Source organism: Patagioenas fasciata, chromosome 1, assembly GCF_037038585.1.
Source record: "Patagioenas fasciata isolate bPatFas1 chromosome 1, bPatFas1.hap1, whole genome shotgun sequence".
NCBI lineage: Eukaryota > Metazoa > Chordata > Aves > Columbiformes > Columbidae > Patagioenas > Patagioenas fasciata.
Window position 1 is genome coordinate 179,494,435 of NC_092520.1, and position 14,606 is coordinate 179,509,040.

General features: G+C 41.7%; 1 protein-coding gene across 2 annotated transcripts in view; it reads right to left on the reverse strand.

Moving 5' to 3' along the window:
• SRGAP1 (SLIT-ROBO Rho GTPase activating protein 1) overlaps window positions 1-14,606 on the reverse strand; it is a 146,036-nt gene that overhangs the window by 6,368 nt on the left and 125,062 nt on the right. For both annotated transcript variants that reach the window (XM_065829254.2, XM_065829255.2), the window contains exons 16-18: window positions 11,221-11,326; window positions 7,810-8,034; window positions 7,129-7,208 (exon numbers count right to left, since the gene is read on the reverse strand). In XM_065829254.2, the coding sequence (XP_065685326.2) occupies window positions 7,129-7,208; window positions 7,810-8,034; window positions 11,221-11,326 (411 nt within the window). The remainder of the gene's footprint in view (window positions 1-7,128; window positions 7,209-7,809; window positions 8,035-11,220; window positions 11,327-14,606) is intronic.

Genomic DNA, 14,606 nt, shown 5'->3' on the forward strand with positions numbered 1-14,606 from the left:
CACAAGCTGCAGAAAACACAACAGCAAACTCAAATGTCACAGCAGCTGCTGCTGGGAGAGAGGCCTCTGCCTCCTGCTGCAAGGGCTCCTTCATGGCTAGGGGGCGAGACAGGCAATGAAGACCTCCAAAAATAACATGAAGAAACGCAGATGAACAATCAGAGCAATAAGGGAAAAACAAACCACTGCCTTTAACATCCACAGTGGCAAAGGAAGGAAGACAGGATTTCCCTCTGAATGGGCAGGGATGCTCTGTCTAACCGGGCTATGAGATTTCTGTCTTTTGCATGATGAATGCACAGATCTAGCGACAACCTAGTGTTTTACACAACGCCAAAGCCCAGTGCTTTAATCTGCTTCCTTAACACCCTTTTTGAGCGAGGCAGACAGCTCCAGGTCGCCTCAGGATGACCTCTCTGCAGGGGTAGCCCTTGTGTGGCCTGAAGTTGCCTGCGGCAGCTCTGGCTGCTCCAACCTCCCGAGTTCCTCTGGTTTCTGCAGAGGAGGCCGGTGTTTTCTGAGGTCAAACATCAGTTACAGCAGTCCTGGCTAATCTCCCCTCAGTATACTGGTAAATTCATCCTTATGCTGGTGACAGACTCCATCCTGGAACCTAAGCTTGGGCTGGAAACTTGCTGATGCCATTGGAAGGCCCCTGCGGAATGTCTGCCTGCAGGTATCTTCACAGCTGTGCCTGGACATCAGTGAAACAGCCGTGATTTTATCAACCTCTAGTTTCTTCTGCACAAAACCAAAAGAACCTGAGCTCAAACAGATGAAAATTTGTCACCGCAGTCTCACAACATAAAGAAAAACCTGCAAAATACAGGTTTAAAAATCACATGTTTTGTTGACTACAATAACTCAGAGTCCCTGAAATGACAAATTTCTTTACATAATTAAAGCAAGATTTATATGGAAATTAGCATCTGGGCTAATGACTAGCACAGCAACTTTCTGTCTGGTGCAAATTAAAATCGCTGAGGTTGTAATTCCCCAAAGAACCAGGCTGGTAATAAAAGCCACCGTCCCTTTATGACAACATTTTGCACAGGAATGTCTTTTTAAAATTAGTTTCATCCTGCAGCATGAAAACATAATGAAAGCACCTTTATTGAGGTTATAGTTTGCAGCTGTTTTTTTTTTTTTTTTAAATTATTATTATTTTTAATAACTTGCCCAGCCTGCAGAAGGCTGTCTTGTGGTTTGCTGTTTTTGCAGTCACGCTAAGAGCTTCTGTCAGTGATGAGCTGCAGGGTGCTTGGGACTTACAAACCCAGAAACTTTCCCGAGATGGCATACAGTGATATGGGGAATTCACTGTTACAAATGCAAAAGTAACGTATGCTGGCAGAAATTACTTTGATTATATAAATGCGAATAAGAACCTAGCAATAACAGTATTAATTCCTGAGAATGCGCTGCTACTGACTGGCTCACTGGCAGGCATTCCCTGGTGGGCGAGTGGGAGGTGATATACTTCTTGGCTTTATGTTTTTAAGCAAAGAAAACGTAAAGACAACATAGAAAGAAACATTCAAAAACTTTAATGCTGGTGTATGTACTAGTGATATATTCTAATATACAACCTTGCTTTCATTTCTAGATAATCTACCTACAGTATATCTGTAACAGAATGTATACATGCGACAAAGCAACTATAGGCTTGAAAAGACACTACTGCCAAATGAAAAGAAATAAACTAAACATCCCTGTTTATCTTGCATCATGTTTAACAGGTCAATATTATATAGAATGGCAATAATGTAACACTGACCAAAGAACGCTGTTTTTACACATATCGTGCATATTGCTTGTGGAATTAATTATAAGATGGTATTATGGGATTGAGTAGGATTGAAAAGTAGCAGATGCTGTTCTCAGATTGTGGGTAAGTAAGTTATGGGTTATGGAAGAGTGGGTCAAGAATTCAGAAGCAAAAGCTCCCAGGTTTCAGTGAGCCAGTCACTCACTAAAGGGTAATACTTGAAAATGTAAAATAAACCCTCAACCAAACAAAAAAGCCTTTACAGTAAGTAAGAAAATTCCAGTTTGCCTTTACATATTTTCCTTTGGCATCCTCTGAAGGTAACTGGTAATGGTCATGGGTACTGGATTAATTGATAAACCCCTACACTGATGAGCTATGTGATTTCCCATTTCTCTGCTAATTTCAACAGACCATATAGCATCCCACATTTGAGTCTATAGGTCTTCCTATTTACAAATCAATGGACTAAACTAGAAATAGTTCTGTCTCCCTCAGTGGAATTACACTAATCTAAGCATCGCGCATGATGTGAATCTGTTTTTTGTGTCCTTCCCTCGCCTGCATGATTCACGTACGTCCTCAGAGGTCTGAGGGAAGTTGCCCCACTGGAACCAGCTGTATGAACTGGTAATGTACTGTAATGGATGTGACTTTAGAGGCACGTTCGTTAGATTGCCTAGGCAACAAATCCCACCTCCTCGGGGAGAGGGCCCAGTAGATCTCACACAGTTTTCTTAATGGAAGCAAAAATAAGTTCAGACAGGCTTTATGATTTTGAAAGGGGCATTTCCCTTGCTTGAATGTTGCTATTACATGGAGAGAACTTTCCTATAGCAAACAGTACTGAGACTGTACTTAAATAGTAATTCACCTTGTTACAGGTCAAGCCTTAACAGTTAAAACCAAAGTACCATGACAGTTACTCCTAGAAATAAATGAATTTTGCAAAGCTAAGACATTTAATATCAAGGTTACCGAATGACAGAGAAGCATTTTCAAAAAAGTAAAGGTGCTAAAAGCTAAATTTGGGATCTGTAACTCAAATTCCATGTGGTACTGAATGTCTAACAGTAAAACTGACAGCTCAGAGGGAAATTTAATTGCACTGCTCTGTCCAGACCTGGGGGCATTTGTCTACAATAGCAAGAAGTATTTGATGACATACAGGATCTCACCCGCTATTGTCTCTAGTGACTCGCTCAACGCTATGGAACTTAAAAATTAGGACAAACTGAAGAACTGTGGGAAAAAACTTCCACTGTCTGGAAGAGCAGGAAGGGCAGAAGAACCATAAGAGCTAATTTAAATGTTGGGATTTGAGCTCCAGGTGTGGCACTAACCTCCCTGCGGGGTGACGACACTGAGGTGGCACCGAGCTGCCCTCTGAGCCCCAGGGCACAGGGAGCTAAGGAAAAGAGGGGAGACCACCTCCTGCACTTTTAGGAGGGGCTGCTATTACTCTGCTCTTCCTCAGCTCTCCCAGATGTTCCCTGGCTGTTGGGACTACAGCACGTCCTTGAACTCCCTGGGAAGAGGTTCCCTCTCCATGTGTTTATCCTCTTCTGCAGAGGAGACCAGCGGCTTTGCCATTTCTAAGTCCTGACTGGGGAACAGAAAAAGTAAAGAAATGCTTCAAGGTGTTGACAGAACAGAATTTGGCAAAATGTTGATCACAGAACGCACTGTTGAAGAGCGAGAAAATTACTGTGTTTGGACACAACAACAACTTACAGCCTTTGGTGCTCCTGTAATTTTTGTTTCCAGCAGAACTACCACCTTAATTTTTACCCTATGTTTATGAGATATCTACGAACAGTAGGATATTAATCGTATGTATGTTTTCCCAGGAGAAACGCATCTGTTTAACTTCCTCAGGAAATTCTCTCTTACTTCCTTTGAAAACATACCTAGTCACCCTTTTCCATATGCCTCCAACAAGAATAAAACATCTCCAGCAAACTGAAGGTAAAGGAAATGTGCTAAAAGCTGCTTCAGTAAAACCTGAACAATATCCTTTGAATCTTTACTGCAGAGGCACTTACAGGTAAAAGTTTTTCTACAGCAAAATTACAGATAGATTTTTTTTTTGTGCCTCAGCTTGAGTACAAATGTTCTGAACTTCACACATTAAATTTCCTTTCCAAATTTAGGAGAAAGAAGAAAATTTGGTGTTTTCCTTACTAGAGATGCTTTCTGCATATTTAAAGAAGACTGAAAACATTACAGCAAAACGCATCTCCTTCTTCTCTCTCTCCGGTGATCAGCAGAAATACAAGAACACAAGTAACCTTAGAAAAAAAAGGCAATTTATATGCTTAAAGTTAAGCAGTTATGAAGTGTTTATATGCCAAATATAAATTCCAGCCTTCTCTTCCCCAAGCTACCAGATTTAGGTCTGCAGACATAATTTATTTTTTAATTTTTAAAAAGACTTCGTGTTTTCTAAACTGTAATTAAACATTCCTAGTGCTATGGAGCCAGCCCCCACAGACAGGTTTATTCTAGTAGGCACAGGGAGATTCACTTGTAGTTTAACTTTATACAGCAAATAATTCTTATAACAACAATAACTAAAGTAGAAAATTAAATTCTTTTGCTTTTGATCATAGCATCTGGATTATGTTTCAATAACATAGTAATTCGTATGGGGTTAGCTGCTTGGTCTTGTGTATGTATACAACATCTTAGTATAAAACTAATCAGATTTTCAACATTTTAAAAAAATTAGTTATAGAATCTGATTCTTCCATTTCCTAACAGAGGGAAATACCGAAGTACCACACGTCTGATCAATATAGCAACAATGGTGCGTCTCCCTTTCCACATAGAGCTGGCAGTGATGCATCCAGCTTATAATCAATGAATCAATTACATTAAACCCCCAAAATACTCCAGACGCTTTTTCGTCCATCACAGGTCAATCACTGACTCTCAGGAAGTTTGATATGGAAATTGAAAAATTCTCACCCACTCTAATATTTGCTATCAAGGACATTTTATAAAAGGACTTGTCCAAAGGACAAACACATGAATGTATATGGAAAGAGATGGTAAGTGCATCTAATTTAAGGCCTGTAACCTACGTTAGAAAAATGTGCTATTATAATGGACAGCCATAGCCATGGAAAAAAAGTGTTAGAGCTTGCAGGCTGGGAACTAAAGGCCAACACTGTTTTGTATGTGATCCAGGCTTGCTAATCTTTATCTTTGCAGCAGTGTTTCCCTAGATTACACATGTTTTCATGTTAACAATTATTTTGCTGTAAACACAAATGCTTTCTGCTGCTTCCTTTTGGCACTGAATTAATTAAAAAGGTGTGATGGGGCAACTAGAATTAAACTGCTGACTGATGTGGTGAACGAAAAGCTATGTCTCGAGCAGTTAAATCTTTTAACAGAATTCTCTCCTGTTGACAGTTATTCTTTCCAGGGTTTGTCTCCACCAGTGACACAGTTGTAACACAGGCAGCACCACAACGGGAATGTAAAACTGTTATTGATAATAATCAACACAGTGGTGGGTAGCGCCCATGACTACTGAGGCACAGGTGATGCCCTATGCGAAGGAATGGTCCTGCTCCTCTGGCTCCTGCTTATGTTTTGATCTTTCCTAGGCACGGCTTTGAACTAACAGTTTCTGACTGCTGCTGAAAAGCTGCACTTCTCCATGCCCATTCAGGCCTTTATCTCTCAGTTTTGTGACCGGACCCAAAAGTCAGCCCCAATATACTGAACTGATGTGTTGCCTGCATTTCATTACTTCACTTCTGCTCTAAACGACAGACAGACAGATTTCCTCAGCTTCGACTCTTGCTTCATACCTCTAATGGAAGACGGAGTTCTTATAATAAAACATAGCTATAGTGTCTTGGAAAAATACAGCACAATTATGACTTTGTTCACACCATTTAGTGGAACTGTGTTGTAGGAAGACGGTGTGTTTAGCTCTACAGATCTGGTCAAGAGGAACCCATGTACCAGCTGTCTTGTAAAACTGTCGGTATTCTCTGCTGTGGGTTCAGGCATGGGTAGACACTCCAGGCAGAAGATTAACATTGACTTATGTCCTATCTCGAATTTTTCTCCCTTCTGTGACGCCTGCCCACCCAACTGCCCCTCCTCTCCAAGCAGCTGCACTGACAGACTCTGCTTGTCCCTCCTCACGGCAGCAAAGGGGCAGAGAAGGCAATCTGTCACCGACAGCTTGCCAACGTGACAAAGCTGACAGATACAGCTCGAGTGGAACTATTGTTTACATAGTTCTGTATGCAATAGGACCAGCGTAGCCAGGTTTCCTATAGATACATCTTCCTGTTCCCCTTCCCTATGGCAATTGTCCCAGCTCCAAATCAGTATCCCTGATGACATTCTTTGGAAAAAAAAAAAAGTCCTTCTCTGCTGTAGCTCTTTTCCTCCCCTTTCCCCTCTCTGTCTCTTCCTCTTCCTCCTTCCACACATCCTCTGAGATGGACAAGGGCAGCTTTTGTTTCTGCTGGTGCTCAGTGCACAGGTGCTGGTTGCTCTGTCTGGGTTGACTGCTGGCCAGATACGCAGTGAGTTCACACTGCAGCTTTTCTCTACAGGGAACGTTACTCTGAATCCTTCTCCTCTAACTGGGTACTAATTGTCAAGAAACTGGCAGTTATTTAACAATTTTGACACCTCTTTCCACCTGTTACATTTGCTTGAAACTGAGCAGAAGTTACTGGGAGGGACATGTGAAGGATGGTCCAACTGAAACATGTCGCAGTCAAATATACCTATTGGAAATCTGACTAAAAAGAGTGGATCTAATAGAGATGCATCAATTTTTTCATGGGTATCTATCATACCCAGAACTATCAGAGTATATGTGATTAATATTTATAGCAAATGACTATTGTTCAGAAGTTTCACTGTGGGGGGTACACAGGTTTTTCAGTAGTTTTAAATCCTTTAGATGGAACATCTTTTAAATTCATATCGAAATAGAGCCCACTGAATGGCAAATATCCTTTAGTTCATACATTTAAAGACAAACTGTTGATAAGCTTGGATTTTTGCAGACAAAAGACACAGAGACACTTAAAATGTATAATTATATCAGAAAATAACATGTGCTGACCGAAATAGTTTTTCTCTTGCCCTTCCTGACTGGGAAAATCAGGAGAGAACAAGGAAACAGCTGGTCAAACACAGATGAATCAGAGTTAAAATGCACACAAACAGAGATTAAAGATGCTGGCTTTGCTACAGAACACCAGGACTGAAAACCCCTTATTTCAAATAAAACACAATCAGGAAAGGAAGAAGGTCTCCCGCATGAAACACCTGTAAAACGTGCTCCCATCAAAGGCAGAGTAACATAACAGACGTACCGTCTTCACTGGTGTGGGGCTCCGTACTTGCATCCTGGTCCACCTCCTCCAATGTACCATGTTCGCTGTATGGGCTGTCACTGGATGGAGACAGAAGGTCGGGCAGAGAGACAAACCACACATATCAGAAACATGCCGCCCCATGAGATTATTTAAAATTATTCTTACAATGTTGTAAAGTTATGCGCAACATAATTCTCACAACACGCTACGAATATGCAATTACTGAAGAAGCCTACACACCTCTCATTCAAATAACATCTTCTTTTATTAAGAAGTTCCAAGAACCTTTGGATCCTTTCATTTATAAAAAGTGTGTGCGTAGTGCTAAGAGAGGAGTAGGGGGAAGGTATCACAAGCTGAAATTTGGTAGGGTGGTTCGCAGCCAGAAAGCCAGTTTCCTATCTTGCTGTGTGCTCTGCACAGTACAGTTGGAATTCTGGCTGTGTTGGGCTGAACACAAAGGCAGCTTGCTCCACAAAATGTTGTAGGGAATCTCATCCTAACTGCCTTTGCTTAATGTTTTTTATGGCTAACACTTCAGTATGTGAACCTAAGTGCTCTTCTCATTTATCTTCATACTTCTGTTGTGTGTGAAAGCAATTCTGTATCACAGGAATTATCCAGACAACCAGCGTAATGATGTTGTTAAGGAGACAGAAGGGTAATATTCTGACTTACCAGTAGTCATCTCCAGCCATGCATTTTTCATACACTGGGCCATCAAGTTCTTTAGCATCCGGAAAAATAGCTTCATGATGGATGATGATAGTTTTGATTATCTCATTCACATGTGCCTGACAAGACACTTGGTCTTGTATGTCTGGAACAGGCATTAGGGTTGGCCCGAAACAAATGGCCAGGTTGTACGGATCCATCATGTTTTCATCACTGTACTGTGAAAGGCTGTTATAACAGAAAAATCAAGAAAAATTGACTTTTCCACTGTGACTAACCTTATTCTGAGAACTAGAGAAACTTCATGTTCGATCACATCTCAGAGATTTCCTGTTCTCCTTGACACTTAATCCCACATCAAGTAACAAGACAAAAAGAGGATTTCTTTATAAATAAAGGATTTCATTATAAAGTGAGTTCATAGTATACATATGTATGTACATATATGTGTTCCCACACTGCTGTGTTTACTATACACTGACCTGACAGGCTAATGTAAATGCATTAACTGCTGCTGCTTCTATCTGATCAGTGCTTATCCTTGGAGGTCCAAGTGGGCTGGATCCAAAGTGGGTACACATGCCCATCTTTTCTCATCAGACCTTGATGCATCTCTACCATTAACTGGCTGTATAACTTAGGCAGACTGTATTGTCTTCTGGAAGCAATTAAGTTCTAGTTTCTGCTTTCACTGTACAACCTAAAATCCCTGAGCACCTTGCCTTTTGCCCACAAACTTCCACTAGAGTTTCATTTTGGAAGCATCCGTTTTGGATGCCCTTTACCTCAATGTTGTTCTACACTCTGAAGCAGCACATGAATTATGATGTCTGGTTGTGTTTAAATACAGCATCATATTCCCTTTAGAAAGGGAAATTTAGAGAGTGTTTTTCATGTAGAAACAATGCAAACTGAAGAGGCAAACCTTCTAAATGACTCCCCTCATAATCAGCTTGTAAAATTTATCATGGTCTCCCCTTGGTTATGCCATGATTTATTATGATGTCCTGGGTGTTAATAGGAGACATCTTGTTCTACTGATTTATAAAGTGGTCCAGCCTTTATATGTGTGCAAGAATGTATAAAAAAGATTACAATTATCATCGTGAAACAAGTGAAGTTCTGCTGGTGGCTGGCAGCACGTGGTGCTCATCAGGGCTCAACACTGAGGCTGATAATGCTCAGTATCTCCATGAATGACCTAGACAACCGGATGGAGCACACGCTCAGCCAGCTTAGAGATGATGCCACACTGCGGCAGGGCAGAAAATACTCTAAAGGTCAGGGTTGCCATTTAGAAGGATGTTCACAAGATGGAGGAATGGACGAACAGGGATTTCATAAAGTTCAACAAGGATCAACACAAAGTCCTGCCCATGAGCTGGAATAACCCCATGTATTATTACAGTCGGTAGCTGACTGATGGATAGCAATTCCCAAGGAAAAACACTGGGAAAAGCACTGGACAAGAAGCTGGCAATGACACTGCAAAGAAGAGTAGTTGCCCTTTTAACTTTATTAGGAAGAGCAAAGCCAGCACCTCAAGGGAATTGGTTGTTCCTCTTCCATTTGGTTCTCATGAAGCTGCACATGAGGTACTATCTCTAGCCTGGAGAGACTGTCAAACTGGTGTAAGTCCAGAAAAGGACTACGGAGATGGCTGAGGATCTGGACCATATGGGTTATAATGTGAAATGGAGAGAACAGGGTTTCTTCAGCCTTTAGAAGAGAAGGCTACTGGACAATCTAGCTGGAACCTTCTACTATCAAAATTCCAAACAAGAGAGAGCCAGACACAGGTGTGCAGCAAAGGGGTGAGAGGCAACAGACAAAAGTCACAGAAAGGGATATTCCAACTGGAAACAGGAAGAATATTTTTCATTATAAGGGTGATGAAGCACTGGGACTGACTGCCCAGAGAGGCTGTGGATTCTCTGGCTTGAGCAACTTCATCTGACTTCAAAAGCTCTGAGCAGCAGACTAGACCAGATGAGGTCTGCCATGAGGTCTGGTGACTTCCCGTGGCCGAGCAGGCATAATTGCATATGCAAAAAGCAGAGCTGGATTTACAGAAAGTCAAACTATGGGAACATTTTTTCCTGTGGATGCATCAGGAGCAATTTGCAGGTGGTAAGGGATTTAGCCTGCTTTCTGAATTGCATTCCTGTGGAGAGCAGAGATGTAGATGACATGACCATGTAACAAGTACAACCCCATACAGCTGGTCAATCTGTAGAGGAGAAGCTGTGATATCAGCCTTTGAGACATTTACACAGACATTTACAGACATTACATCCCTGTGTCACTTTGCAGGGATGAATTTATGTTTCAAATGAATGGTTATTTTCATAAAACTTTAGATCTCTGCCCCTCTTTTAAACATTGTTTGAAAGTGGTTCAGAAATTACTAGAAGAAAGGAAATGGGAACAGTTGTGAATACAGGCACACACATATCACCTGGATGCAAAGACCCTGTTTCTATAGGAACAGATAGGATGAATGAAATTGGGAAGGTCACAAAGACAGAATGAATCAGCAGAGGGCAAATTTAGGAATAAAAAGAGGAAAAAGGCAATATGAAAACAGATATAACAGGAAACGCATAATATGACAGCAGAAAGAGAAAAGCCAGAACCAGGGCAAAGTGCATAAGAAGCCAAATTTTCAGTGACAATATTGGGGTCAGCAAAACAAGAAAGGGCTGTGAAGGACTGGAGGGAGAAACACAGTGTGATTGCCCAACCTGTCTTTTGTTTTCTCTTTGAGAATGGAGAAGTTTTTCTGGGATGATGAAGACACAAACACCACTTTCCCTTTCTCACACTATCCTCCTTCCAGCATCTGCCTGAGCGTTGCAATGTGAAAACCAAGTTACTTTATATCAAAGCATACATAGGGAGTGTATGTTCTCTATACTGGTAGCCCTATTATCAGAAAATAGAAGCAGCAACACAGTGTCTCATGCTGGCAGTGCCTAGCATCAAACATGTAGCTTGTAGTGCCTGTGCTTCTTGAATATGCTGTTTATTTTTCCTGTTAGGAGATTAAAATCAGCTTGAGATAAGGAAAAAAAATCTACTTTAAATTCAGTAAACTATTAATTGCAGTTTGTATTTGTTATTTCTCTTATCAGCTTATTTTGTTACCAGCTTTAATGCTGTAGCCTGCACTCCCCATTTCAGACAACACTTTAATCTGTCTTATTACAACCTTGCTCAGTTTTGGACAAATGCAATTGTAATTGGGATGAAAACTGATGTTTTCCTTCTATTTTCACTGCCAATTAGATCAGCTTTTGTGTTAAAAGGAGCTCAAATGTAAATTCTACATAGAGCATGAGTAAATCCAAAGAACTTCAATAGCAGCAGAGGAAGGTAGAGATACGGTATGCTAGGGAATTATAAAGCACTTACTGGTTGAGGAAGGCGAAGAGGTATCTCATCACTATAAGGACCGACCTGGGCAAAGTAAGGAGGAGTTTGCGGATGTGAAGAGCCCTCTCATAGAGATTGTCTATTCCTGGAAACAGAAGGAAGCATTTTAAGTTCCCTTTTATATGATGGTCTAAAATCACATTCAATCATTTTACTCAATTTACTTTGACTCTACCATCACATGTCCGTAGCCAATATCCTCTCATTTTGGTGTATTACAAAAATAAGATCTAAAAGTCCTTCTCCCTCCCACAGTTTAAAAGGAACATCTTTAGTTTAAGAAATCACAAATTTGTCCAAGTCAAACCCTGGCCATGTGCTCAGCCAGACAGCTCACAAAACCACAATACCAGTCCATAAATCACCTGGAGAGAACCAAGGAGAGATGTTTGCTCTCAGTTTCAAATACAGATTCATTCTCTTTATTTGAAGGTTCATATCAGGTATAATATTCCAATCACTGAGCTTCTTTAATGGGTTTTCTTAAGCAAATGTCCAGCTATAACTCTCTAAATGGCAAAGCAGGAGAAAGGCCTTATGTTTCATGGTATGTAAGCAACAAACAAAAAGATCACATGTGTTTTCCCAAATGATTTTATAGCAGTCTACCAAAATTCTTCTGAAGCAGGCAGAACAAGGTCAGCTTAACAAAAGCATCAGTTCCTAATGTCTTATAACAAGGATGCATTATCTTCTGTGTTGGCCAGAAAGGTTATGTGGCTGCAAGTGGTGTAGTGATAGGATAAAAGCATAAATTGTTTTTCAAAATCAGTAATATCTCAATTTTTTACTCAGTGTGTTTTCTGTGTAAATGACACTATTAGAAACAACCTGCAATTTCAGTAATGCTTTTTACGTCAGCCAAGAAAGTATGCTGCAATTAACAACATCTAAGGGAAATCTTAGCAGACTGCATGAGAAATAGTGTCCAGTGGCAACGAAATGGATACTCAGAAATGTGGAAATGAGAAATAGGAGCTGACTCCAACAGCTGAAAATGCATTCGTACCACAAAATGTGATATTTAAGAGTACATGTTTTAAATTTATACTTACACAAAAGTATGTAACTGTAAATAGAGTTCCTGGTGTTTGTGTTTTTTGGTATGGCTATTTGTACCAATTAGCATTTACTTGTAGATGCACAATCTGTGTTGACTTGTGTTTCTTAGAAGAACAACTAGTGTCTAGTAATTGGTATTTTGGTACCAAGAACTAAGCATATGCAGAGCACATCAGCAGCGAGAATTCTGTTTACCATGCAGAAGTGCTACAGTTCATTAGGAAATGCCAGTGTAGTAAATTGGGGTCAGAAATGTGTTCCTACACCTGCATTTACAGGAGATTCCACTGGATCGGTGGAATCCCACTGAATGGGGTGAAACTCGGAAAAGGACTGCTGACCAGTTTTATAATTTATAATCTAATGAGTCACACTGAACCCAAACTCTAGCTGAAAATCAGTTCAAGCCTTTACACTTTCTCAAGCAGAATATGAGTTGGAATTTATGTTTATGTTGCTGTTAAACATGGACTGCATGAATCAAGTAGTATTTCTGGTTACTGGTTAAGAACTGGAGTCCAGGGCAGGGATGTTCTAAGCCTGGGAGCTGCTTGCACGGCAAGGATGCGCAGAGCAACCACAATTCTCCTCTCCCTGGCCAGTGCACATCTTGGAGATGCCAATGCTACGTCCCCTCACTTCTGCAGCGTTGTGCCACACTGCTGTTCTGTGCAGCCCACAGACGTCACTTTTAGTGCAGGGCCTTTCTCCACCTCCCTAAACTAAGCCACTGCCAGGAGAAGGAGCCTGCCCATATCTTTGGTTCCTGCTCTTTCAACAGAAGGAGCTGCTGTTACAGCTGGGGCACCTTGTGAGTCTCCAGCTCAGCCTGCCTTCCCCCTGACAAGCCTGTCTGTGAGCCTCTGTACACAGTTGTAGGTCTGAGTGGTTTTGAGCCTGTGTGCATGTGCACAGGTGGGTTTTGTAAGGAGTGGGGCTGAGGGAGGGAAGTCAAAAGGTGCTCTGGTTACACCTTTCAGCACTCCCGCCTCAGCAGCACTGCTGTGCTATGTGGTGGCACTGCAGCTCCTCTCCAGCCTTTCTGCCCTGTGTGCTGGGTGTGGGAAGCTGGATGGAGGTTGTGATGCAACACCAGAACTTGCCTTCTGCATTACAGCCTCTCCTGGTTAATGCCTTGTGCTGCAGACCTGCCTCTTCCCGCCAGTTCTGGAGACTGGCCCTGGACCAGGTTCAGTCATCGCTGAACTCAAATCAGACCTCAGAAATGCACTGGCTGGGCTCGCAAGTGGGTCCAGCATCTCCTTTCAGCTCTCTGCTGCCTATCTGGTGCTCTGTCTAAATTGGCGAGCTAAACCAGGACAGGTCGCAGCCGGAAATATCAGCAGGCAGCTACCACACAGTGGTTATCCCACTCTCCTATGTGCTTTGTGGTCTGTGCCAACCGCAACTCTTCCAAGCAGTTCCTAGACATGGTTCACAGGATGAATGAGCCAGAAACTGGTTCCAGGAGGCAGCACGGACACGGCAGAGTAGTTACAGAGAGTCTGGCTGCATGGCCCGATGCTGAGCTATCCCAGTTGCCCTATTACGGGCATGATCAGTAGTGAGTACTAGCAGGTCACCTCCATACTGCAGCAGTTACAAGCTCTACATGCTGGAACAAGGTGTGTTTATTTCCAATACCTTCCTGCTAACCCAGCCCCAGTTTCCATGAAAGCCCCTTTATTGAAAATCCAAACTACTGCCAAGTGGTAAATTAATGTGCTTTCCACATTATTTCAAAAAGCTTTTCTTTCTCACCATTGATTTGGTTTAAAGGAGATAGGTAATCACATTATGTATTTGTGTGCTGCTTTTAAATGAGGAGCTAAATTTCATATTTGTTCGTGTATATGCAGTGTGTGAGTGTTTGTGTATGTGGGAAAGAAGGAATGAATGCAGAATGACCTTTCTGCATCCAGGCAGAAAGAATTTGCAGCTTTGCTGTCTCCCATGCAGAGGGAAGGGAAGGCATTGCTTTGCCTTCGCTGGCTTTGCCGAAGAGCCTCAGGGCAGAAAGGGCATCCAGGCTACAAGCTGGTTGCTGCGAGGAGCCACTGCACAGAGCTGGCTGTGCCTCCCTTCTCACAGCGCTTCTGGTGGAGGCCCTCTTGCCATTACTCTGATTTTCAAGAACTGTAATTAGCCCTTCCTCAGTGCCTGGTAAGGTATTACCCATTTCTCAGCTAAGAAAACCAAAGTGCTGATATTACATGACTTGTCCTAATAATGCAATTAGCTGCCAGGCAGAAACAGAAATCATGGGATTTGAAAACTGGTTCATTACTCTAATGATACAAGAC